This window comes from Myotis daubentonii, chromosome 7 (assembly GCF_963259705.1).
Source record: "Myotis daubentonii chromosome 7, mMyoDau2.1, whole genome shotgun sequence".
NCBI classification, from domain to species: domain Eukaryota; kingdom Metazoa; phylum Chordata; class Mammalia; order Chiroptera; family Vespertilionidae; genus Myotis; species Myotis daubentonii.
This window is the reverse complement of record NC_081846.1, coordinates 48632405-48657595: the sequence shown is the minus strand read 5'-3', so window position 1 is coordinate 48657595 and position 25191 is coordinate 48632405. Positions and strand designations below refer to the sequence as shown.

At 40.3% G+C, this 25191-nt stretch overlaps 1 protein-coding gene across 6 annotated transcripts in view; it reads right to left on the bottom strand.

Annotated features, from left to right (window-relative positions):
• ABCB11 (ATP binding cassette subfamily B member 11) overlaps window positions 1-25191 on the bottom strand; it is an 88142-nt gene that overhangs the window by 47640 nt on the left and 15311 nt on the right. For 4 of the 6 annotated variants that reach the window (XM_059704204.1, XM_059704199.1, XM_059704198.1 and 1 more), the window contains 6 exons: window positions 17256-17343; window positions 15745-15878; window positions 12513-12684; window positions 8576-8700; window positions 7061-7235; window positions 2480-2593 (listed from right to left, as the gene is read on the bottom strand). In XM_059704204.1, the coding sequence (XP_059560187.1) occupies window positions 2480-2593; window positions 7061-7235; window positions 8576-8700; window positions 12513-12684; window positions 15745-15878; window positions 17256-17343 (808 nt within the window). Of the gene's footprint in view, window positions 1-2479; window positions 2594-7060; window positions 8054-8575; window positions 8701-12512; window positions 12685-15744; window positions 15879-17255; window positions 17344-25191 lie in introns of those variants that run through there. The other 2 variants (XM_059704202.1, XM_059704203.1) reach the window with 2 other exon arrangements.

Sequence of the window (25191 nt, the reverse complement as noted above, 5' to 3'; positions counted from 1 at the left end):
CCTGAGTGCACAAATTTTTGTGCACCGGGCCTCTAGTTCTATATAATAAAAGGCTATGTGATCATGATGCCCTTACACTGTGACGCCCTCACGCTGTAACAACCCATCACCAGGAGGCTGCATGCGTAGCAGGTGCACGCGGTGGGCGGGGACTTGATGCTGCATGCACAGTGCGTAGGTGGGTCCCGTGGCTCTGCATGGTGAAGCCGGGGATCCCACGAGCGCCAACGGGGGCTTGACGCTGCGAGACACCCCCAGCCCAAGTGCACGAATTTTGTGCACCGGGCCTCTAGTATCCTATATAATAATAGACAAAGATTGAAATTGACTGTACCTTCGCTACGCCTCCCATTGGTTAATCAGCAAGATATGCAAATTAACCAGCATGAAGTGGCGGAGCAAAGACTAAAGGCAGCTCTGGCTGGAGCAGCGAGGGCTGTGAAGGCAGCTCCGGCCAGAGTGGCACCAGTTTTCCTCCGGCACCCGGACCCCGGCCTATTGCACAAATCTTTTCGTGCAACAGGCCTCTAGTAATATAATAATATATAATATAAATAACTAATATATAATTAATTTTAATTTATATAACATATTATGCCAATTAATAAAAATTATATATATCACATTAGTTTATTAAATCATTATTTATTAACACTATGACATTATTATTTAACAACATACTAATATAATATATAGTACTGATCTACATATTAAGATTAGTATGTATAATTATATTATTAAGAGACCATGGAAGACAATGTACTAGGTGTTTTAGTGTGCTTTTTAAAATTTAAGTAAATGTCGTTATAACCTAACAAGACATTTTTTTCACTTGAGGAAATTGAGACATCTCAGAGGCTAAGTATCTTGCCTAAGGCCACACAACTAGTCAACCACTCTGGGGTCTAAGATTTGAGTAACTGAATGTCCTCAGAGGGTGTCTTCAAACACTATCAACTTTCAGTTGATCTGCTGAATTTCACCTCTGCTGTTGTTAGTAGTGAGCCTAACCTAGAACTTAACCATCCCAGTTCATCAGACAAGGGTCATCTGCTGCTACCAGGACATCCCCAGGTCAGCTTCTTACTCTTCCACACTAGTGAGAGAAATTCATTACCATGTCTCTATTTGGGGCTATAGTGTAACTACTTTCTTCTCAGATCTCCAATAAAGATAATAAAATAATTTTTAAATGCCTTAATTTTTTGACACAGTTTAAGGGGCTTTTTAGACTCATCATCTTACTTGAGCAAATAACAACCCAGGAATGAGAATTTGGATCATTCAACGGGCCTATGTGGTTTTCAATAATCTCTTTATATCCCAATACACAAAGCCCCAAAGTACAAAACAGATACAGTGATGAGAAATTTTCTCGGGAAGGTGAGATGCTTCCTAAGTAGCCATGGTTTAGGGAACCCACAAAGCACTTTGGATTTACGGGGCTTCTGACGCTTAGCCCAGGGCATTGTTTTCAGATGGAAAGAACATGTTGCCATTTTCCCTTTTGTTCTTAGATTTTGACTTTCTACCTTGACCTCCAATGATTTAATAGATTAACCAGAAAAATTCTAGCCACACTATCAGGGTCCTTTTCTAGCTGGTACAGACTTTCTGTCACATTTACAAAGTAATCCAATCGTATGAACTGGGCTTTAAAGTCTTACATGATCTGGCCCCTTCCCATCCCTAGCCTCTGTCCCTTGCTCGCTCAGTTTCATCACACTGGCCTTGTTTTAGCTTCTTGCATTCACCAAGCTATTTTCCAAACTGAAGGCCTTTCTTCCATGAATACCCTCCCTGCTCTTACCTCCAATTCACCACCCCCAGTCTCCCTTTGCAGGGCCAACTCTCTTTCCTTTGGTCCTCAGCTCATATACTACCTCCTCAGAGATAATGCCATCATCGTCACTCAATTTAAACACTCCTTCCCACCCCCAATTGCTATCACATTGATCTACTTAAATTCCTTCAGTGTACTATTTAATATTATCTTCTCTTTAAATGTGCTTATTTCTTTTTAAAAAATATTTTTTATTGATTTCAGAGAGGAAGGGAGAAGTAGAAAGATAGAAACATCAGTTATGAGAGAGAATCATTGATCAGCTGCCTCCTGCACACCCTACACTGGGGATCAAGCCTGCAACCCAGACATGTGCCCTGACCGGGAATTAAACAGTATTCTCCTGGTTCATAGGTCGATGCTCAACCACCTGAGCTATGCCAGCCCCATAAATGTTCTTTATTGCCTATTTCCCAGTTATGATATGAAAGCAGGGGCCTTATTGGTTCTGTTTCACTCTTGCACTCCCAATTCAGAAGAGGGTCAGGCTCATGACAGCACTTATTGAATATTGCTGAATTGAGGGCATTCTGATAGTTCCGGATAGTTTTTAACACTGAGGGTAAATTCCTTAGGAGTTCATTCCTCTTCCCACCCCCAACCTATGAATAGCCTTTACTTTTGGCCTTTACATACCTGGTCTATTGTCTCAAAAATGCTGGTGGCTGCTGCACGTCCAGTTGCAAAGGCTTCCAAACAAGAAGATGCATTGCCAAGATTTAAAGCTCCCACTATGACACTGAGGAAAATCTGAAGTGAGAAGAGATAAACATGGTGTTCATGTGTTTTGGGGCTATCCGTGTGAACGCAGAGATTTCAATCAACACAAAGTGGGTTAGAATAGTGATATGATAATTTGATTCGTTATATAAATAGCCTTATAATGGTTTTTCTGGTTAAGGGGTCCCTGAAATAATAATGACAATATGATTAGTTTGATTGTCCTAGACCTTGGTACACACAATATAGATCTGCTACTACTACTACTGCTATATTACTATTACTAGTATACTAGCTATTAGGATAATTACTGCAATAATACTACTACTAGCAATAATAATAATAGTAATAATAATAATCTATACTAATAAAAGGGTAATATGCTAATTAGACCAGACATCTTCCAGACATCCACCTGGACATCCTTCTGGACAAAGCCACGGTGGCGGGGGCTGAGACAGAGGCAGTTAGGAGAGACCAGGCTATCAGGGGAGGGCAGTTAGGGGTGATCAGGCTGGCAGGGGAGAGTGGTTAGGGGCAACCAAGCCAGGAGGCAGAGGTGGTTAGGAGTGATCAGGCAGGCAGGCAGAGAGGTTAGGGGTGATCAGGCAGGCAGGGGAGCGGTTAGGAGCCAGTAGTCCCGGATTGTGAGAGGGATGTCCGACTGCCGGTTTAGGTCCGATCCTGCAGGATTGGAGACGATGCAGGCAGGGCTGAGAGATCCCCCATGCATGAATTTCTTGCACCAGGCCTCTAGTAGTAGTAGTAGTAGTAGTAATAATAATAATAATAATAATAATAATAATGTCATGTTTCTATGTGCTTTATCCTGTATTACTTCATTTAATCCTTAACAGAGGTTACCTAACTTCACATATGTCACAATATATATTAAGTGGTAGAGCAGTATCTAACCCTATTCATGACTGACATTCTATCTACCTCCCAGGTTCATCTGCTGGAGGTTGCATGCAGATGGAGTGTCCAGGTTCTTGTGCAAAGCTGGGGAAGCTGTCATTGATTCACCAACTCAACCGTCTCACTAGGTTAGGTAAAGGTGACATGATCATGACCCAACAGCACTCTGTTTTTATCAGTTTATAAAGGAAGAGAAAATTCCTCACACTGGCCTCCAGGAAGAGCACAAGACTCCTTCTCTCCACCCTTCCAACCAAAGATTGATTGCCCGTCACAACTCAAATGGAGGCTATCTCAATGGTCACCATCTATAAGGGACTACCGTTATTTGTTGAGCTAAATATTGACTTTTGCATGAATGTAGTCTTTTTCAGGTAATCATTTTCAGATGATCCTGGTCTGTGGTGATTTCCATGAGCTGGATTCTGACCATGAGGCTTCTCAAAGGCTCTCAGCCATCTCCCTCCCTCTTCAGTCACCTCTCCATTCCACATATCAGGATTATGTGGGCCAGCCCCGTCTTGACTTCTCCCTGAATTCCCCACTCTATGTAGGGGGGTAAACATTATCTCTTCATCTGTTCTTCTTATTCCTTTTCCTTAAATATGGCAGGTAGGTCCTCCCTTAGGCAGGTTGCTTAATCTTTCAAGCCCCAATTTCTTTATCTATAGCACAGAAATAATGAGAGTATATCCCTCATGCGATTGTTATGAGCATTAAATGAGATAATGCATGAAAAGTGATTAATCCAGTTCAGCCATATAAATAATAGTGCTGATGATGAAGAAAAAAGTATGATTTCACAGTTAGGAAGTGGAAAGGTGAACAAACAGAACAGTAATTGTGGTGTAGCTTGGGTTAAGATCACTATATTCCAAAGACTTCCTATCTGAGCAAAGGAACCCTTCCATGTGTACTAGCTCAGGGGTCGATAAACATTGCCTCCAAACAGCCAGATGGTAATAGTTTAGGCTCTTCAGGCCACATGTGCTCAGCAATTACTCAACTCTGCTATCTAATGCAAAAACAGCCATAGACAATATTAAACAAATGGCTGTGGCTGTGTTCCAATAGAATTTCTTTTACAAAAACAGGCAGCAGGCTGACGTTAGCTTGCAGGCCATAGTTTGCTAACCCCTGCTCTAGATTCTAGACTGACTCACTAGGGTACTAAACTGAGGTTTGGGCTTAAATCCTCACTCAGCTAGGCTTTGCAAACATTACCTCAAATAAAGGTCTCTCTCGGGGTTCGTAGGAGAACAGTGAGTGAGACAGGACAGGGGCATTCAACTACTACCTCGCAATAGCTGGCACACATCCCAATAGACCCTCATTGCTCACTCCAAATGTCACTCTTTAGCGGCGTTTAGCCCTATGGACTAATGTGGGGAAAGGGAGGGCTGGAAAGACCACTGGGAAACAATCTACCTGTGCGTGTGCTGTGCTGGAGAAAGGGGGATCTGTGACCACGTGGAAGACAGATCCAGAGTCAGCAACACTGTGGTTAACGGGTCAGGCCCCCAAAACCTGAGTTCAAATCCGACTTCATACCACTGGGCACATATTTCCCAACCTCATGGCTCTATTTCATTTTTAAGTGGTAGTATAATAACATCAATTACAGAATAAAATTATATTACCTATGATAATTTTATTAGATACCTCACTCAGTGCTTCACACCATGTATATAATTAATAATGTTATTCTCTATGACTGCTATTATTTTTTATTATTGAGTCCTGAAACTTAAGAGGGGCATGAAAGAGCAGGCCTCGTCACCATTCAGTTCCCTTACATTTTTTCCCCCTAATAGATCACAGAGTATGATTTTTGTCTGGGTACAAGTGATACTAATTACAATCATTTATGTGAAGTCCTTATCATTTATGCCCAATTACTCTGCAGCCAATAATGATTTTGTGCATCACAAAATACATTAGATTAACCTAATTGTTAATTAGTTTAGTGGATTAAAAAACTCAACTCATGCATACTCAGTCTTCATAGTTTGCTACTCAAGCATGAGTAAAAGAGAAGAGAGGACAGAGAGAGAAGGGGTGGAGGGAGGAGAGAGAGAAAGAGAGAGAGAGAGAGAGAGAGAGAGAGAACAATCAAAGCTTATTCTGTTAAAGGATGTCTCCCACTTTCCCAAAGAAAACTTTCTTAAGGTGTAAGAGGAGGCTTGCAGGAAGAGGTTAGAAGTAAAAGGCAGGTTTATAATTGATGACTAATATAGGGAATATAGTCAATAATATTTTCATGACTATATGTGGTACCAGGTGGGCAATGGAAATATCGGGGGAGCACTTTGTAAAGTTTATGACTGTCTGATCATTATACTTGAAACTAATACAAAATAGTAATGAATTTATAATATAATTTAAAAATAAAATTGTTTAAAAACTTTACAAAATAAAGAAGTAATTGATGACTAAAATGTTAGAGAGATGTAGTATGCATGTCTGCATATAGTAGGTACTCAAGAAATATTAATTGGGGGAATGAATTATCTACAGAAGGTACAGAGTAATCCACAATCAAACTGGAAACTCAAAGGTGAGAACTCTTAAATTAATTAAACAAGGAGGTCATTAGACTGAGGTGGCTTTATGCCTTAGTAGCTTACATAAGCAAACCAAAACCTAAGCCTGAAATTGCCTCAAGGTTAAGAAATCAAAACCTATGAGCAACCAATCACAAAGAGCCAACTAGGGTTTTTCAAATAAGACAACTGCTAAAGCTATAACCAATCAAATAATGTCTTTGCTTTGCTTCCACCTCTTCTCTATAAAAGCATTTGCCCTCACTTCTAATAGTGAAGCCCTTCTAACAACTTCTATTTTGGCACCACTTAATTAGTATTATTTTTGCTCAAATGAACTCCTAAAAGTTTTAATATGCCTCAGTTTTTCTTTTAACAGAACCATAAAATTGGATTCTTGTAAAGAGAGCTCCAAGGGTTTTTTAAAAATCACTCTTTCCAATTGGAATCATACATTATTTAATTTTCAATGTACCAAGTTATTTTTTTCTGTTCTCTCCTTGCAGGCATAGAATGAAAGGAAAGATGTCTTTTCTCAATGCTTGTACTTCTGCAGGATGAGCAGATATAAGCAGGTGACCAATAAAATATGTTTGCATTACCTGTTCCGCTGAGGATTTTATTGGCTTGGCATTTTAGTAACTCATTATGTTTTCACAAATATGTTCATTAGCACATATATTGTGCTACTATTAAGCTCAGTTATATGAGCCGTTAATTTTTAGCTGAGAAATCACTGACTTCCAATTTTCATGCCATATTACCTTTTGGACTCAGTCAGAAAAATCATTGTTTTGCAGCTATAAAACCTTTATTTAATTGAAGATCATTAAATCGGTAGTCTCATCAATTCAAATGCTCAGCATCCCTTTACCATAAAGTTCATTCGTGTTGCTCATTTCTGCAGATGGACTCCACCGAATCATTGACACTGTCCTCCCTCAGACAGTAAAGGAATAAACAAAATGCCTTAACTGTGGGCTTTTCTGAGAAGCCAACAGGAAATGTTACATGTGGGTCATCAAGAACCAAGTACCTGGACAAGGGCTCCTGCTGTATATTCTCCTTCATCCAGGACGAGTTTGGAGCCGTACCAGAAGGCCAGTGCATAACACAGGAAGATGAGACACCACATGAATCCAGTAAAAAATCCCATCACTATCCCTTTTCTAATCCCCCAACGCTGGGCAAACACGAGATTTTTCTCATACCTGTGAAGAGAAAACATTTGGGTCTCTTTCAGCAGCAGCAGTAGTGGCTCAAGTTAGAATATTTAATACAGACCACAGTGCAGTGGCTTTCCTCAATGATGATAAAGGCATCCAAACACAGAACAGCTTTAGGGAAAGAAAACAATAAGTTCTGTGTAGTTATTTAATGTTTGTTTCAACCTGGCAATGAAATGAGTTGAAAGAATGATGCCTAACAAAGCCTCACAGTTGATTACTTCAGGGATGAGTACAGTGGGGTAAGCTTTGCCCCCAAGAGAAAAGAATTGTTCAGCACACATGTCTGGACATGACGGATCCAGTACTGTTTGTGCTTATATTGTTTTATTAAGTCATGTGACATGCTTTCTATCAGAAAAAGATGCAACTGTTTTCTTCCAGGTTTGAATACAGTGTTTGCACCAATTCATCTGCATATACTCACTCACCTATCTGCCCTGTGACCAAGAATGCTATGTTGTAACATGATGGGTCAGATTCACAGCCATGGGACATGGATAACAATGTGGAAATTCAGTCCAAACACTAAGCTTCAGTAATTCTATCATTTAGCCATTAATAATGGGCATTGTCTTAAAGTTTAGTCATGCTGTAACTGCCTTCCTTCGTCTCAAAAAGTAAATTTGTGGAGAACTTTAACATTTCATAGGACAAAACTGAAGGTCTAGCCTGTTGGTTAATTTTTAAAACATTCACATTGCTTGTTTTATTAACAATAGGAGAAGATATCTTTTATACTGAAGGAAATATGCTACTGCTACTGAAAAATTTTTTATGAGAAATCAGAAAACTTCATTCCACAAACCAAAAGACGCAAATGAAAAATAAAAGAGGAAAAGAGATAATTAGAGACTGTAAATCCCATTCTCTTTTTTATTTGGTGGATTTGCTAGCAATTGAGAATGTGTAGTTGAGTAGCTGAATAAAACACATTGAATAAAAAAGTGTTCAATAAAAATGTGTGAAATTGCACTTTAGATCATGGAGGCTTTTCCTTGATGGCAGCAAACTGTTATAGCCGGTATGCAGTACAGTATGTGTGCACACCCCCCACCAGAGTTAGAAATAAATATCTAACCTAAGATGGCTTTTTAAAAATTACTGACTCTAACATCTTCCAAAACACATAGCTAAGGGCTTGGGAGTCCTTGTAGTGCTCTGATCGCAATCATTACTCTGCCAACCTACCTCTGAACAAAAGCTCCTCCGGGTACCGTAGACCACGGTGAATATGCCGCTTTGTACAAAAAAATGGGGAAGCTTCAGGGTAGTATACGGATCAAGGAAATTCAGGAAAGTGGAAGACATTTCAATTAACCAACCTTTCAACCTCTTTTTTCTCACCACCAAAAGCAGCCACTGTTCGAATGGATGAAATGACTTCATCAGCCACTGACCCTGCTTTCGCATAGGCCTTCAATTCATGGTCAGTAAACGTGGACACACTCTAAAATCCAAAAGAAGAAAATAATATCTGAAGACCAGGTAATTAAGTAAGTCAGTCTGTCACTCAGTGATTCATTTAGGTGAGTAAACAGGTGACATGGTTTTACACAAGACTAGATTCTCGCCAAGGAAGGATTTGGTCTAAATTCGATGTGTGCTAACCTGATGCACCAGTGTTTGGTTGTTGACATATCAAAATGACTGCATCAAAAGTCAGCCTCAAAACCATCAACAAAACAAGAAAGCCCACTGCATGGAAGAGCATATTTGCCAATGATATTTCAGATAAGGGTTTAATCTCCAAATTTACAGAGAACTCATACAACTTAACAAAAGGAAGATAAACGATCCAATCAAAAAATGGGCAAAAGACCTACATAGACACTTTTTGAAAGAGGACATACAGAAGGCCGAGAGACATATGAAAACATGCTCAAAGTCACTAATGATCAAATCAAAACAACAATGAGGTACCATCTCACACCTGTCAGAATGGCTATCATCAACAAATCAACAAACGACAAGTGTTAGCGAGGATGTGGAGAAATAATAACCCTCATGCACTGCTGGTGAGAATGCAGACTGGTGCAGCCACTATGGAAGACAGTATGGAGTTTCCTCAAAAAGTTAAAAATGCAACTCCCATTTGACCCAGTAATCCCACTTCTAGGACTATATCCCAAGAAACCAGAAACACCAATCAGAAAGGATATATGCACCCCTATGTGGGATATAATGATCAACATAAACTGATGAACAAAAATAGATCCAGAGATAAGAGGCAGGGGAGAGGGCGTTAGAGATCAACCAAAGGACTTGTAAGCATGCATATTAGCATAACCAATGGACACTGGGCAGTGGGGGCTTGCCCTCGGGTGTGGGAGTGTCTGGGGGGGGGTCAATCGGGGAAAAAGAAGACATATGTAATACTTTAAACAATAAAAAATAAAAAATAAAAAATAAATGATACTGCTCAAACTAAAAAAAAAAAAAAAAAAAAAAAGTCAGCCTCAAAACCCCTCTCGCAGAGTAAGTTCCAAATAGGGCATTCTGTGAGACCACAGTGTTTCATCATTACAGTAAAGAAGTTTTCAAGTCAAAACACAGCCAGGTGGATAGGTAGGTGGCTGCGCGGGTGGATGGGTGGGTGGGAAGAAATCAACAAAGAACTTGTATGCGTAGGTGCATAACCAATGCACACAGACAATAGGGTGGTGAAGCGGTGGGGGTGGGCTAGAAGTAGTCAGTGGGGGGAAAAGGGGGACATAGGTAATAATTTCAACAACAAAGTTTAAAAAAATAAAATAAAATACAGCCATTATTAATTATTTTTTAAAAAGTCACATTTCATTGCTGCTAGCCAGAGACCATTGCACAATTCACAAACATCAGAGGCAAAAAAAAAACAAACAAAAAAAAACATCAGAGGCAAAGGCCAGAGGTCAGTGCAGGCATCACGTTGTTAGAATATAGAATGACAGAGAGGTACTGAGCCTGCAAAGGTAATACCACAGGAGAAAGCTTCAGATAAATACTACACTATTTATCTACCAACTACATTTGCTTTTCACAAAAATAAGTAAAAGGACATTTTACTTAATATTAAACAAGTTACTTTTTCTAAAATTGAACTTGGATTGAATCCTAGTGAGAATTAACTACCAATAAAATTCCTGGCACAGATGAAGAAACAAGGAGGGGAAAAAGCAAATATTGTGGGAAATTATCTCACTCAGCAAACCTAAAAAACATTTAATACCCACACTAAGAGGATTTCTCTTCCTAGTTTTTCCAAACTTTTAGCAGCAAAACTCTTATCAAACAAACTCTTAAGTATAATTCTAGGATATAAAGTAAGTAAAAGTAGTATTTTACTGCAATATGTTTATCTCAGAAATCCACATTTTATAAAACTTTTGTGAATTGAAAAGGCAACAATAAGAAAAGTGAGGTTACTTTCATTAACATTTAAATTTGGGTGTTTTGGACGCCTGTAGTTTTTACCACAATCCGTTTCTAATTTATTTCACAAATATGTACTGGCAGCATGGCAATGAGATAATTAAGTAGTTACAAATGTTATCAATTTTTGTTGTAATGACACATTAATAATCTCACTTAAACTGATACGGGAGCTTTAAAAAATGTAGATTGGGGAATGTCTAACAGTTGCTCATGTTTCTCATCGTAAGTACAAAAGTCAAAGGCAAACAAAGCCCATCATATCTTCCACCATGACATATAGTGCCCCTCCACCTTTTCTTGCCTTGTTTTGAATTGAGCCCAGGGAAGATGCCTGTATCATTTTACACAAACAGGCACAGACTTGAAGTCAAGAAGAAAACAGCGCAGAGGCACCACGCTGCAAATCACTTGAAGTTGAAATGTTGGGCACTGAGGCAAGGGAAGCAGTGCTCTCAGTCGGTATAAAGCCACGGAAACCAGGCCACATTGTCGGTCTCCAGCATGTTAAAATGTGTCATGTGACCTGGTAGAGTGTGAATATTAATTTATCATGGGTTTAAAGAAAGAGATTACATGTATTTGGCAGGAAAAGTTTTTAATCAGATGTGTGCAGAATCCCCACAGACCCTCCACAGAAACAGGCTCCTCTGGAGTGCAGCTGGAGAGCATTTGGTAGAAAAGACTTATGCAAAGCTTGCATGATATGGTGGATTGGGAACAAATAAAAGCTAATATCTCTTTAGTAATTAATTCTGTGTCAGGTGCTATGCTGAGTGCATAACGTGGATTATGTCTTGAGTCATCATGATGGCTTTGGGAGGTATTATCCTTGTTTTTAAGTTGAGAAGACTGAAGTTTTGATGAGTTAAACATACCTTTGTTAAGCCAGGTTGGGACCTAGTTAAGTGCAGTGAGCGCTTTGCTATTGTCCCTCTGCATTACCTGGCTCTATTGAATATTAGAACCAGTGGACTGTAGAGAATAGTTTTCCAGAAAAATATCACCTGGAGATTGGTACATGTTGCTCAATAACGTCAGCTTTTCACTTGAATTCTACTCTCATTTAGAGAAAATTACTAGTGTGCCTGGTCCCAGGACCTGCTATCTAATGTGGTTGCTCTAATAGTAAGCTATAAGAATTTCTCAATCCTTGGGAGTGTGTTTTAACTGGGAGGACCCAAAATTCCTACTCCCACACTTTTTCTTGGCCTGTGCACCTGGGGAATGGAGACTGCTCTTGGGAAACTGCTTGGAATGGACCAAGTAATCTCTCTCTGAAACTGATCAGATGGAATGGAGAGAGAACACAGTAGTGATTGCAGAAATTTCTTTTAGGTGCTTATTACTAATATGGGTATATTTGTTGGGCCTTTTTGAGGGAGCATCTGAGGTTGGGAGACCAGGGAAGCAACAGGCATTAGAGAGTGTGTGGAAATTTAGAGTCAGTCCCCTTTGAATTTGAATTCTATTCTGTCACTCACTATCTGTGCAGTCCCTTTATCCCTCTGAGTCTCCATTTCTTATATTTAAAATGGCACCAATACTTTATAAGATTGTCATAAAGATTAGAGATCATATATATAGATAAAGCTCCTCATAGTGCCTGGCACAATAGTAAATGCTCAATAAGTGTAGTTGTTATTGTTATTAATACAGCAATATTTATGTTATTAAAATATCATTAATCCCTAATCTATGGAATGTTATTTGATACTGAGGAATAATCAGTCAAAATAGTGATAAAGATGTTGACTAGCCATACTCAGGAGAAGGGACTCGAGCTTATATTTTTGGCTGTTCCTCAGAGACAATATCTCCCGTTGGAAAGCAATGAGAAGACACCCTTACCAGACCAATGACGGCTGCTCCCATTCCAATGAGAGGGCTGACAGAAATGATGACCAAGGTCAGCTTCCAACCCTGGTAAAATCCAAGCAGGAACCCACAGATGCTCGTGGTCATGCGCTGAATGAAAATGGCCATTTGGTCAGCAATGGCATCATTGATTTTATTAATATCACTAGAAATAAGAGAGGCTTTGATCACTACAATGGAATTGGTCAATTCAAATGTCTTACTGAGAAATCTCAGTCTTTCCCTTCTAAACACTCCTATCTCTGTGCCCCATCGCCCTTGGGAAACATGACTGACTCTCACATCTGGAAAAATTTGCTGCAGCTTGGGAGGTCATCAAGCCTTTTCTGTCACAGCCAAGAAAGTTGTCCTTAACCCAGTTTTCCCAACTGGTGTCCATTAAACATTGGCAAAGGCTTTTGGAAACCATCTTATTTGTCTCTTTTTTATAATTAATACTAGAGGCCCGGTGCATGAAATTCATGTACAGGGATGAGGGTGTCCCTCAACTCAGCCTGCACCCTCTCGCAATCTGGAACCCCTCGGGGGGTGTCCGACTGCCGGTTTAGGCCCGATCCTACAGGCAGTGGGAGGGACATCCCTCTCACAATCTGGGACTGCTGGCTCCTAACCACTCGCCTGCCTGCCTGCCTGATTTCCCCTAATCACTCTGCCTGCCTGCCTCATCGCCCCTAACCACTCATTTGCCTGCCTCATCACCCCTAACTTCTCTCATACCTGCCTCATCATCCCTAACTGCCTCTACCTTGGCCCCTGCCACCGCGGCTTTGTCTGGAAGGATGTCTGGAATGATGTCCAGCTGTCCAGTCTAATTAGCATATTATGCTTTTATTATTATAGCTATCCTTGATCTGCCCTGAAGAGCCAGTCTTCCCTTCTTTATTTCTGTTAAGTCCTTTTAGGTTCTGCTCACATACCAACTAATTCATAGAAAGTTATGTAATTCCTCAGAAAGAAGTAATATTTTCTTCCCTATATTTCCATAGCAATGTAACTAATCTGTATACATGTGTATGTATGTGTATGTAATTATTTCATTCTGCTTATAGACAGTATAGAATAGTGTTTAAGAGGACAGACTCTAGAGCCAGACCCTGAGTTTAAACACAAGCTATTCTTGAGCAAGTTACCTAACCTTTCTGTGCCTCAGTTTCCGCATCTGTAAAATGGAGAGAATGACAGATCCTACCTCAAAGGGTAGTAATGAGGATTACCTAATATATGTAAAGCATGTAAAACAGTACCTAGGATATAGTAAGCAGTCAATATGTGTATGTTCTGATTATTTATGTGTTTGTACCTTTTATCATCCTACTAGGCTGTAAGTTCCTTGAGATGAGGAGTTCTGTGGTTTATCTTTATGCTTTGCATAGAGTAAATGCTCCAGAATATTGGTTGAATATAGTTACATTAAATTCACATTCCCATAATCTTTTGTTCAGTGGAGCAAATAAGTGCTTAGGACTTGATAGCAAAAAATGACCTGAGACATTATGCAGGGATCAGACAATTGTATTCTAGCAAGGCTATGTATCTGTCCAAGGTCTCAGTAAGAGGCAGAATGAGTGCTGGAATCTAAGGGTCCCAACATTCAGTCTACTTTATTTTCACTACACTGCACACTATCTTTAATGGGACTTCAAAGTTTCATTCCATTGAACTGGTTCTAATTGCTCAGGGTTCAACTGGTTCTAATTACTCAGGGCTCATTCAGAATCACTGAGGGGGTTATTAATGACCCAAACTAGCATTCAGATGTAAACTGGATTTACAGACAGTTTTTTAGCTTGAATCTTTCTCAAACTATTATGGATTTTTTATTTTTGTTTTTATGTGCATAAAAATTACCTCAACAGTCAAAACGAGGGGATTTGTTCTAGATTGTTAGATACCTGATAGATACCTAGATTGTGACCTCCCTCAATTTCTCCTTTTGGGGCCAAATAACCTACTTCTTCTAACTCTCTTCTGTAATGTCATTTCTAGTAGTTTAATCAAAGGCCTACAAACCAAATGATAGTATCCTGGCTTTTAATTTATAATGACCATATTTGATAAAACATTACCCGTGAAAAAGCCATACCTATAAAAGCCCAACTTAAGAGACAAAACATATAAACAATAACTGAGAATGACAAAATAAACTAACAAAGTGGAGACAGACTCATAGATACAGAGAAGAGATTGACAGCTGTCAGGGGATGGGGACTGGGTAAGATGGGGAAAAGGATTAATCAAAGAAAAAAAATAAAGACTCATGGACACAGACAACAGTATAGCGATTGCCAAAGCAAAGAAGGGCACTGGGAGGAGGTAGAAAAGGGTAAAGCGGGGATAAATGGTGATGGAAGGAGACTCATCTTGGAGTGGTAAACACACAATACAATATACAGATGATATATTGTAGAATTGTATACCTGAAACCTATATAATTTTATTATCCAATGCCACCCCAATTAAAAAATAACTGAGAATGTTTCCAATTGTTATTTAATCTATACTAATAAAAGGGTAATATGCTAATTAGACCAGTATACCTTCAGGACGTCCTTCTGGACAAAGCCATGGTGGCGGGGCCAAGGCAGAGGCGGTTAGGGGTGATCAGGCTGGCAGGGAGGGGGCAGTTGAGGGCGAGCAGGCCAGCAGTGGGGGGCAGTTGGGGGCAAGCAGGCTGATGGTGAGGGGGGAGTTGGGGGCAAGCCGGCCAGCAAGGGGAGGCAGTTGGAGGCAACAGGCTGGCAAGGGGGAGCAGTTGGGGGTGAGAAGGCTGGTGGGGGAGGCAGTTGGGGATAAGCAGGCCGGCAGGGGGGGAAGTTGGGGGCAAGCAGGACAGCAGGAGGGGGTCAGTTGGGAGCAATTAGGTTGGTGGGGGAGACAGTTGGGGCAAGCAGGCTGGCGGGGGGGTGGGCAGTTGGGGATGAGAAGGCTGGCAAGGGAGGCAGTTAGGGGTGAGCAGGCCAGCAGGCAAAGTGGTTAAGGACAATCAGGCAGGCAGGCAGGTGAGTGGTTAGGAGCCAGCAGTCCCAGATTGCCAGAGGAGTCCCAGATTGGAGAGGGTGCAGGCCGGGCTGAGGTACCCCCCCCTCTCGCCCCCCGCCCCCTGTGCACGAATTTCGTGTACCGGGCCACTAGTTTAGAAATAAGAGTTTATTATAAAAAAAAAAAATTATACATACATACATAAAATGTCCTACCAGCCACTTACTCAGAAAATCTTGTATTCAGCTCTCCCACTGAATTGCAGTCGAACCACCCTATTTCCATTCTCATTATTTTTCTAAAGTAAAGTTTTCTCATTTTCTGTATTTGACGAGCTGAGGCAATTACCCAAGAACATATCTAGAAATGGAGCAAGGCATGTTTAACATTGAGATTAACATTATTAATTCCTTCTCTTTTCAGAAGAAAATACTTTCACTGTAACAGTTGAGGAAATGGAGGGAAGTAATTCACAAAATGCCTCTTTTGGGGATCTGAGGTGTAAGTGCTGGCATCTGCTCCTGTTGCAGGGAAGCCAGAAGTCCTGGGTTTGAATCCAGCTCTGCCACTTTTAGACTGAACCTTACTGAGCTTCACTTACCTTGTGTGGAAAATAAGGCTCAAAGCACCAAAAATAATTATTGCTTTTAACTCACTCGTCTTGCATGCCACGTCTGAGTGAATTTTTCCCCTGAGAGGCCTGCCAACAAGTATTTATGCATAGTTTTCGAGCTTTTAGACAACAATTTTCAGAGAAAGCAAGACAAAAATTATGACATAAGCTAATTGTTTCCCCTAACCAAGCAAAGTAAGCCTATTATTAAAAACTCCCAGTGCCAAATGAGAAAAACTGATGCATTTCTCTCTTCAACTAGCACTAACTTCCTAGAATTATTGATTGAATGGGGGGGGGGAGGGTTATTATTTTTTTCTACAGGAGGTGGCAAAACATGAAATACTTTTTTCCTTAATAAGGGTTAAGTGACTCTAGGTCTTTCCATAGCTTAAATGTGCTCTACATTTAGTTTATAGAATTTGGGTTGAAATACAGTTGGGTGAGACTTTAGCATGAAAGAGAAACAGTAAAAGTTTGCCTTCCTCCAACTCACCACATCTGGCTTTCTCCAGACCACTCACTCGCCCTCTACAAACTCACCTGCAGTGTCTATTTCTGAGTTTAGAAGAGAGTACGAAGTAGGGAGGGAAGGGAAGGACAGGACATGGAAATTAAAGGTCTATCTCTGTCTCTCTAGACAACTGCCTGTATCCTCTCCAACTGAGAGGAAGAATTTTTCTCGTTCTCTCATGGCTCCTCTCCCCCCACCCTCCCCACCCCCTCCCCACCCCCACCCCCACCCCCGGAAAAACAAGCACAACACTGTAGTCCTCAGGGCTTCTGAGTAACTTAAAAGTTAAGGAGTACACTTTTCATTTCATTGTAATGACTTTGAACCCAGATGTTGCTCAAGAAGTAAAATGGCCAAAGTGGCTCAGTGGTTGAGCATTGACCCAGGAACCAAAGGTCACTGGTTTGATTCCCCTGCCAGGGCGCATGCCCGGGTTGTGGACCCCCCAGTAGGGAGCATGCAGGAGGTAACAGATCAATATTTCTTTCTCTCTCCCTCTCTCTTCCTCTCTCTCTAAAAAATAAATAAAAACATCTTTTTAAATGAAAAAAAAAAGGAAAAGTAAAAACCCATGATAGTTAAAAAAGAAATAAATATAGATGCTACTAACTTGAATATATCCTGTGATAAGAACTGCAACAGCGGTTCCAGCATAGTAACTGGCAAATTTGATCATTTCACTTTCAATGTCCATCAACCTTCAAAAGAGAGAGAAAATGTTAAGACTCACAAGAAGGATCAAGCTACCAAAGATTACATTTGTGGGTACAGAGAAATTTAAAATACATGTATTATACGTTTCTACTAAATATGGATAAGGCTTTTTATCTAAATAGAATTATGGACAATTCAAAAAAAAATCCCTAAATAGATCTCAAGGTACCAATCACAGCCGAGATGCCTACCCCCTTCATTTTTGCAGGCCCAGATGCTAGGGTGTGAAATCATCTATCTGCAGTTGTTGGAAGCCCGGGGGCCCTCCATGGCAACCCAGTGCTCTGTCCACTGAGGCCCCTTTCACTGGGGTTCTATGTGCAGTGATAGAGCAATCACAGCCACAGGGAGATGTGTGCTGTAAATCAGGAGGCTTGCTGTTCCTTCTTCAGGAATCTAAGCCGCTTTGCAAGTCCTCCATCTCAGAGTGACACTGTGAGGAATGTGCAATGTCATCTTCCCACAGAGGCAGAAAAACACTGTATTAGCAGAGCCTTTCTGCTGACCACAGCTCAGGAAGCTTCACTCTCCAGGGCGCTTTCTAAGGTTGAAGCCAAAGAACTTATGGGGAACAGCAAGAAAGCTCCACAGCATTTTCCAGCACAGCCATCATGCTGTGGCATAGGGTTTGGGGCAGGGAGGGGAGGAAATCAGGAACTTTATAATTAGAAAACTAACATATCGGTTGATGACTGTCCTGATCCTCAGGGACAAGTTAAATGATATGGAGTCCATTTCTTTAGAAAATCAGAAAACAGCATCCTCACCCCACAAGCTTCTGCTTTCTATCAGAACTTCCTTTTGTGACCAGGCTGGAAGTGTTCTCTCCTCTACTGACCTCAAACCAAGTATCAAAGTTTAATTCATTTAATTCAGAACAGACTGTTATCTATGACAGATTTTATTGCCACCTTGCACTATTTTTCAATACCTTTATTGAATACATTTACATCGAATATGTATACACACACACACACACACACACACACACACACACACACATACATATATATATACTAGAGGCCCGGTGCACAAAATTCATGCATGGGGGGGTCCCCTCAGCCCAGCCTGCACCCTTTACAATCCAGGAGCCCTAGGGAGATGTCTGACTGCCTAAACCGGCAGTCGGACACCCCTCTCACAATCCGGGACCACTGGTTCCTAACTGCTCACCAGCCTGCCTGCCTGATAACCACTAACTGACCCCCCTGCCAACCTGATTACCCTAATACCTCTGCCTGCTGGCCTGATTGTCCATAACTGCCCCCCTGCAGACCTCGTTGCCCCCAAATGCCCCCCCTGTTGACCTGGTCGCCCCATGTAGCCTGCTGTTCAGTCTTTTGGTCGTCCCTCACTAACACCTCTGCGAGCCTGGTCACCACATGCAGCCTGCTGTTCGGTTGTTTGGTCGTCCCTCACTAACCCCCTGCCAGCCTTGTCGCCCCACACAGCCTGCTGTTCGGTTGTTACTGTGACGGAGCCCCAGACAATTTGCATATTCCTCTATTATTAGTGTATATATATATATATATATATATATATATATATATATATATATATTTGTTTTCCATGCTAGTACATTGCAAGCTACTTGAGGCCAAGGACTGGGTTTAAGCTGCTTGCTCACACTGTCTGAAGCCTGGTACAATATCTTCCACATAGTAGGTACTTAATAAATGTTTCTGGATTTTGCTTTGACTTTGAAAAAACTAGTGGAAGGGAAATAACTGCCTTGGCCAACCCCTCTGACAATCTCTAAACCAGCTAGTAAGTCTGTGTTCACCCCATTCCAAGGTTTTCATATTGATTTAACACATTGTTTGTGGGTAGTTTTTATCACGCGCTAACAGGTGGCGCGGGCCATTTTTGCTAATTTTTTGCGCAAATGGCAACGTTCAGTAAAATTATGATAACTTTAGTTTACGTATTTACACGTTACCCACATTCTACCGCTAGTCTATAAAAAACGTATTAATACGTGTCCCACACTCTACTACACTGGTGGAACGTATAAATACGTAAAACGTATAAATACATTTCCCGCATACAATGTGTTTTAAGGGAACCCTGAGAATGAACAAGACCTAGAAAATCATAAATGTATATATAAGTATCCACGGTCAGAGGCGTTTACAAAAGCTAACGACAGAGTGTATAATGAGTAAAGCCTTCTAATGTATAAAGGAGTCCATACTCTGAGTTCTTTGTTTGTGAAATGGAATTTGGGTGTCCAAAAACAGAAACCTATGGGCATTTGTAAGAAAGCTTTACTTAGCCTTCCTATGGTGCATTCATTCTACGGACACTCCAAGCAGAGGTGATTTAGTGCCTGTCATGAAAGACGCAGCTGCCAGTTATAAACAAACCTACGAGGATTTAGAGAACTGAGCACCTAGCCAGCCCCGGGATTTACTGGAGCGAAGGTCAGGAGAATTACGTCATCGCTGAGTGGTGTGGATAAGGGTACGTGCAGTTTATGATTCTTTTCACTTCTGAGGCACCTCAGAGATAGATGACTAACTTGTTTCTGTGTTATTCTTGGGAAGAAAAAGTTATCAGTTTTAGAGATTACTTGAGAACATTTCTGGAACAACAGGACAAACCTCTCAGGAAAACTGACAGGAAGGAAAAGAGAGGCTGACCTAGTTCCTTTGGCTGCACATCAAACTCTGCATCGTGTGCCTGGTGGAAAGTTCTTTTGATTATAAAATCCTGGAAAGGATTCTATAAATTGTGCAGGTGATTCTGACCCCTGAATGGCACCTTTTTTTAAAACAGCAAAATTAACTTACATCTACTTAAATAAATTAAGATTTCCCTGACTCGTTCGTTGAAGAGAGGAGAGGGGAGTGAGGACAATTAGAGGGAAAAGAAAGAGATATTTTACAAATTATTAATATATGAGGATTTCTACCTTGCTTTTTATAAAAAATAAATGATCATGTGAGTGAATCACTCACTTTACACCTCACAGTTCCATATTTACTAGAGCCATAGGTTTTTCACTTAAAATACCTAGGAGGTCATTATGACAAGGTGCATTGCTTAGCGAGGAGTTTTTCTTTCAATGGTCCTCATGCCCTGTAGACATAGGAGCACTGGCACAGTAGAGTGAACATCCATGTCAGCTCTAAACTGAGCATCACGATGCGGCAGAAACATGTTCATGTCCTGGCTTCAGGGTGTCGGAGACTCGGTATTCCTTAATGCAAGGGATATGTTGCTAGAACACCCACACACGAGGGTAGCATACTGCCAAAATGGCTACGTCTTACTTCCAGAGAACCCACAACCATTTTTTTCCCCACCCAGGAATCTACTTTTTGTTTCTTTTTAATCAAACTTTTTATTTTGAGATAAGTATAGATGAGGATGCAATTGTGAGAAGTATTACAGAGAGCTTATGTATGCCCTTTTCCCAGTTTCCCCCCAGTGGTACATCTTGTGAAGCTATAGGATAGTTTCACAATCAGGATGTTGAAACTGAAGAATTACGATCAGGGCAGTCTCATTGCCACAAGGACTTACCATGCTGCCCTTCCATATGCATCCATGCTTTTATGTGGCCACTCCTTCCTTAACCACTGGCTACCACTAATCTGTTCTTTGTTGTTATAGTTTCGTCATTGGAAGAATGTTCAATGGAATTACACAGAATGTAACCTTTTAGGATTGCGTTTTATTTCAATCAGCATAATTCTTTCAAGTTTCATCAACAGCCCATTCCTTTTATGGTTAAGTAGTATTCCACGGTATAGATGAATTACAGTTAGTTTAACCCACTCACCTATTGAAGGATGTCTGGGTTGTTTCCACTTTTTGTCTATTACAAATAATGCTTCTATTTTTTACATTTAAGTTCATTTCTCTGGGACAAATCCCCAAGAGTAGAATTGCTGGGTCATAAAATAGTTGCATGCCTAGCTTTTTAAAAATTGCCAAACTGTTTTCTAGAGTGGCTGCCCCATTTTACATTCCCACCAAGGTATGGGCGATCCAGTTCCTCCACATCCTCACCAGCAGCTGGTGTTATCACTGTTTTTTATTTTAGTCATTCTGACAGATAAGTACTGATTTCATTTTGATTTTAATTTGCATTCCCTAACCACTAGTGTGAACATCTTTTCATGGGCTCATTTCCCATTTTTATATCCTTAGTGACATGTCTGTTTGTATCTTTCCTCCATCTTCTGAATTTTTTTTAACTATTGAGTTTTGAGAGTTGTTTAGTTATTCCAGATCCTAGTCCTTTGTTAGATATATGATTTGCAAATACATTCTCCCGGTCTGTAGTTTGTCTTTTCATCCTCTTAACAAGGTCTTTGTAAAAATTTTTATTTATTAATTTTGAGAGAGACAGAGAAGCATCCATTTGTTGTTCTCCCTATTTTTGCACTCATTGGTTGATTTCTCTATGTGCCCTGACTAGGGATTGAACCCAGAGCCTTGTCATACTGAACAGTGCTCTAACCAACTGAGCTACCTAGCCAGGGCAGTTAACATGGTCTTTTGTAAAGCAAAGTTTTTAATTTTGATGAAGTCCAATTTATCAAATTTTATCTTTATGGATTATTTTTGGTGTCAAGCCTAAGCACTCTTTCTCTAGCCATAGAAAATGCTCTCAGATATATTTTTCTAAAATTTTACAGTTTATTTTTTACATTTGAGGTCATAATCCATTTTGAGCTAATTTCTGAATATGTTTATGTTTGGGATATCCAATAATTTCTCCACCATTTAATAAAAACTTTATCTTTCCTTCACTGAAACTGCTTTTCCACCTTTGTCAACAAACCGTTGGCCATATTTGCGTGGGTTTGCATTCTCTATTCTGTTCCTCTGTCAATATCATACTGCCCTGATTATTATGGCTATATGATATGACTTAAAATTGGGTATACTGTTTTCTCGCACTTCATTCTTCTTTTTGAAAATTGTTGTAGATATTCTACTTCTTTTGCCTTTTCATGTACATTTTAGAGTTATCTTGTTTATATCTACAAAAAAATCTTATTTAGATTTTGATAGAAATTGTATTAAACATGTATATAAATTTGGGAGAACTGACATTGTTACTGTACTGAATCTTCCAATTGATTAACACAGTATGTGTCTCCATTTATTTTGGTCTTCTTTGATTTCTTTTATCAGCATTTTGCAGTTCTCAGCATACAAATCCTGTACATGTTTTGCTAGATTTACCCATAAGTAAAAGTTTTTAAGTAGTTATAAGCATTATATTTTGAATTTTGGTACCCACATTTTTGTTGCTAGTATATAGAACTACTATTGAATTTTGTATTTTATCTGTATTTTAAGACCTTGTTGAACTCATTTATTGGTTCTAGGAGATTTTTGTAGATTCTTTGGGATTGTCTGTGTTGAAAATGATGTCATCTGCCAACAAAGATATCTGTAATTCTTCCTTTACATCTTCAAATATTTAATTGTAGTAAAAAAACAAACAAAAACCATAAGATTTTTCTACCTTAACCATTGTTGAATGTACAGTTTTAGTAGTATTAACACATTGTTTGCGGGTAGTTTTTATCACGCAAATGGCAACATTCAGTAAAATTACGGTAACTTTAGTTTACGTATTTATACGTTACCCGCATTCTACCGCTAGTCTATAAAAAACATATCCCGCGTCTATAAAATACGTGTCCCGCGCTCTACTACCAGTCAATGTAAAACGTATAAATACGTTCCCCGCATACGATGTGTTAAGTATTAAATCAATATATTTTTTTACCTCTTTCCTTCCTTATTGCACAAGCTAGAACTATGTTAAATAATAGAAGTGAGAGCATATATTCTTGCCTTATTTCCAGTCTTAGGGGGAAGGAAAGAGGTAAAATCTTTCAATATTAAGTATAATGTTAACTGTTGGATTTTTTGTAGATGCACTTTTTTAAAGGGAGGGTTTGCTTTTGTTCTTTTCATCACGAATAGATGTTGAAATTTTCAAATGCTTTTTCTCATCTATGGAGCTGATCATGTGGTTTTATTTATTAGCCTGTTAACATGGTAGATAATATTGATTGTTTTTTCAAATATTGAACCAGGTTTGTTTCTCTAGAATATAGCCCACTTGCTTATGATGTATAATTTTTTTGGTATATTGCCAAATTCTATTTGCTAATATTTTGTTAAGATTTGGCATCTATATTCATGAGAGTATAGTAATGTATAGTTTTCTTTTTTGTAATATTTTTGCCTGGTTTGGGTATCAGTATAATATCCTATATAACAAAAGGCTAATATGCAAATAGACTGAACAACAGAACAACCGGAACAATCAAACAACTGAACAACCGGTCACTATTATGTGTGCTGACCAACAGGGGGCATGCACAGAATATGGCAGGTGTCAGCCGCAGTGGGATGGTGTGAGAGGGGGCACCAGACCAAGGCAAGGTACCGGTCGCTGTTATCAGGGCAAGCCTCTGGTTGTTACTGAAAATTCTTTGCTCCCACGCACACTGCGGTCCTGCCCAGCACTCGCACCTGCTGCCGGCACCGGCCCCGCTTCCATCCACTGCTAGTGCTGGAGCCACTGCTCACACCCACTGCTGGTGTCCAGGAACAGCCCTGATCACTCGGCACCATCAGCGGTAGCGAGTGGCAGCTGGCGGCCCTGTTCCCCCCTGATGGCTTCTCCACCTCCCCCTGCTCCTGAGGGGTGATTGGGGCAGTAGCTGCCACTCACACTCGCTGCTGGCACTGGCCCCAATCGCTCTGCACCTTCAGAGGGTGTGAGCAGGGCCAGTGTCAGTGCATGAGAGCAGCAGCGGCAGGAGCAAGGCTGCTGGCAGACAGGGGGCTGGGGGCCATGGCGGGAGTGGCTGGGTGGGGACACAGAGGATGGGCCAAGACCCTCCTCTGAGCTTACTGCAGCCTCGTGGCCCACAGTTCCTTTCAAGGTGCACGAATTTGTGCACTGGGCCCCTAGTTAGCTTCATAAAATGAATTGGCATATGTTCCTTCCTTTTTTCTGGAAAATAATGTATAAAATTGTGTTGTTATTATTTAAGTATAGACAGAATTTTACAGTGAAAACGTATTGACCTGGAGGATCCTTTTTTGGAGTTTTTAAATTATAAATTCAATTTCCTTAATAGTTAGAACTATTCAAATTATTTATACCATATTGGATGAACTGTGGTAATTTGTATTTTCAATCAATGGGTCCATTTCTCCAAGTTGTCAAATTTAAGTGTGTAGACCTGTTTATAGTAGTTCCTTATCCTTTAGAACAGTGGTTCTCAATCTTCCTAATGCCGCAACCCTTTAATACAGTTCCTCATGTTGTGGTGACCCCCAACCATAAAATTATTTTCATTGCTACTTCATTACTGTAATTTTGCTACTGTTATGAATTGTAATGTAAATATCTGATAGGCAGGATGTATTTAGGCGACCCCTGTGAAAGGGTTGTTAGACCCCCAAAGGGGTCACGACCCACAGGTTGAGAACTGCTGCTTTAGAAGATGTTAGCAAGATCTGTAGCGATCTCATCTTTTATTCTTAATATTGGTAACTGTGTCTTCTCCTTTTTTTTTTTTTGTCAGCCCTGCTAAAGGTTTGCTGATTTCAAAGGAACAGCTCTTTGTTTTATTGATTTCCTGTATTATTTTTCTGTTTGTTTTTTAAAATCTTTGTTACTAGAGGCCTGGTGCACAAAATTTGTGCGTGGGGGTGTGTGTCCCTCAGCCTGGCCTGCACCCTCTCCAATCTGGGACCCCTCAGGGGACATCCCTCTCACAATTCAGGACTGCTGGCTCCTAACCGCTCGCCTGCCTGCCTGCCTGCCTGCCTGATTGCCCCTA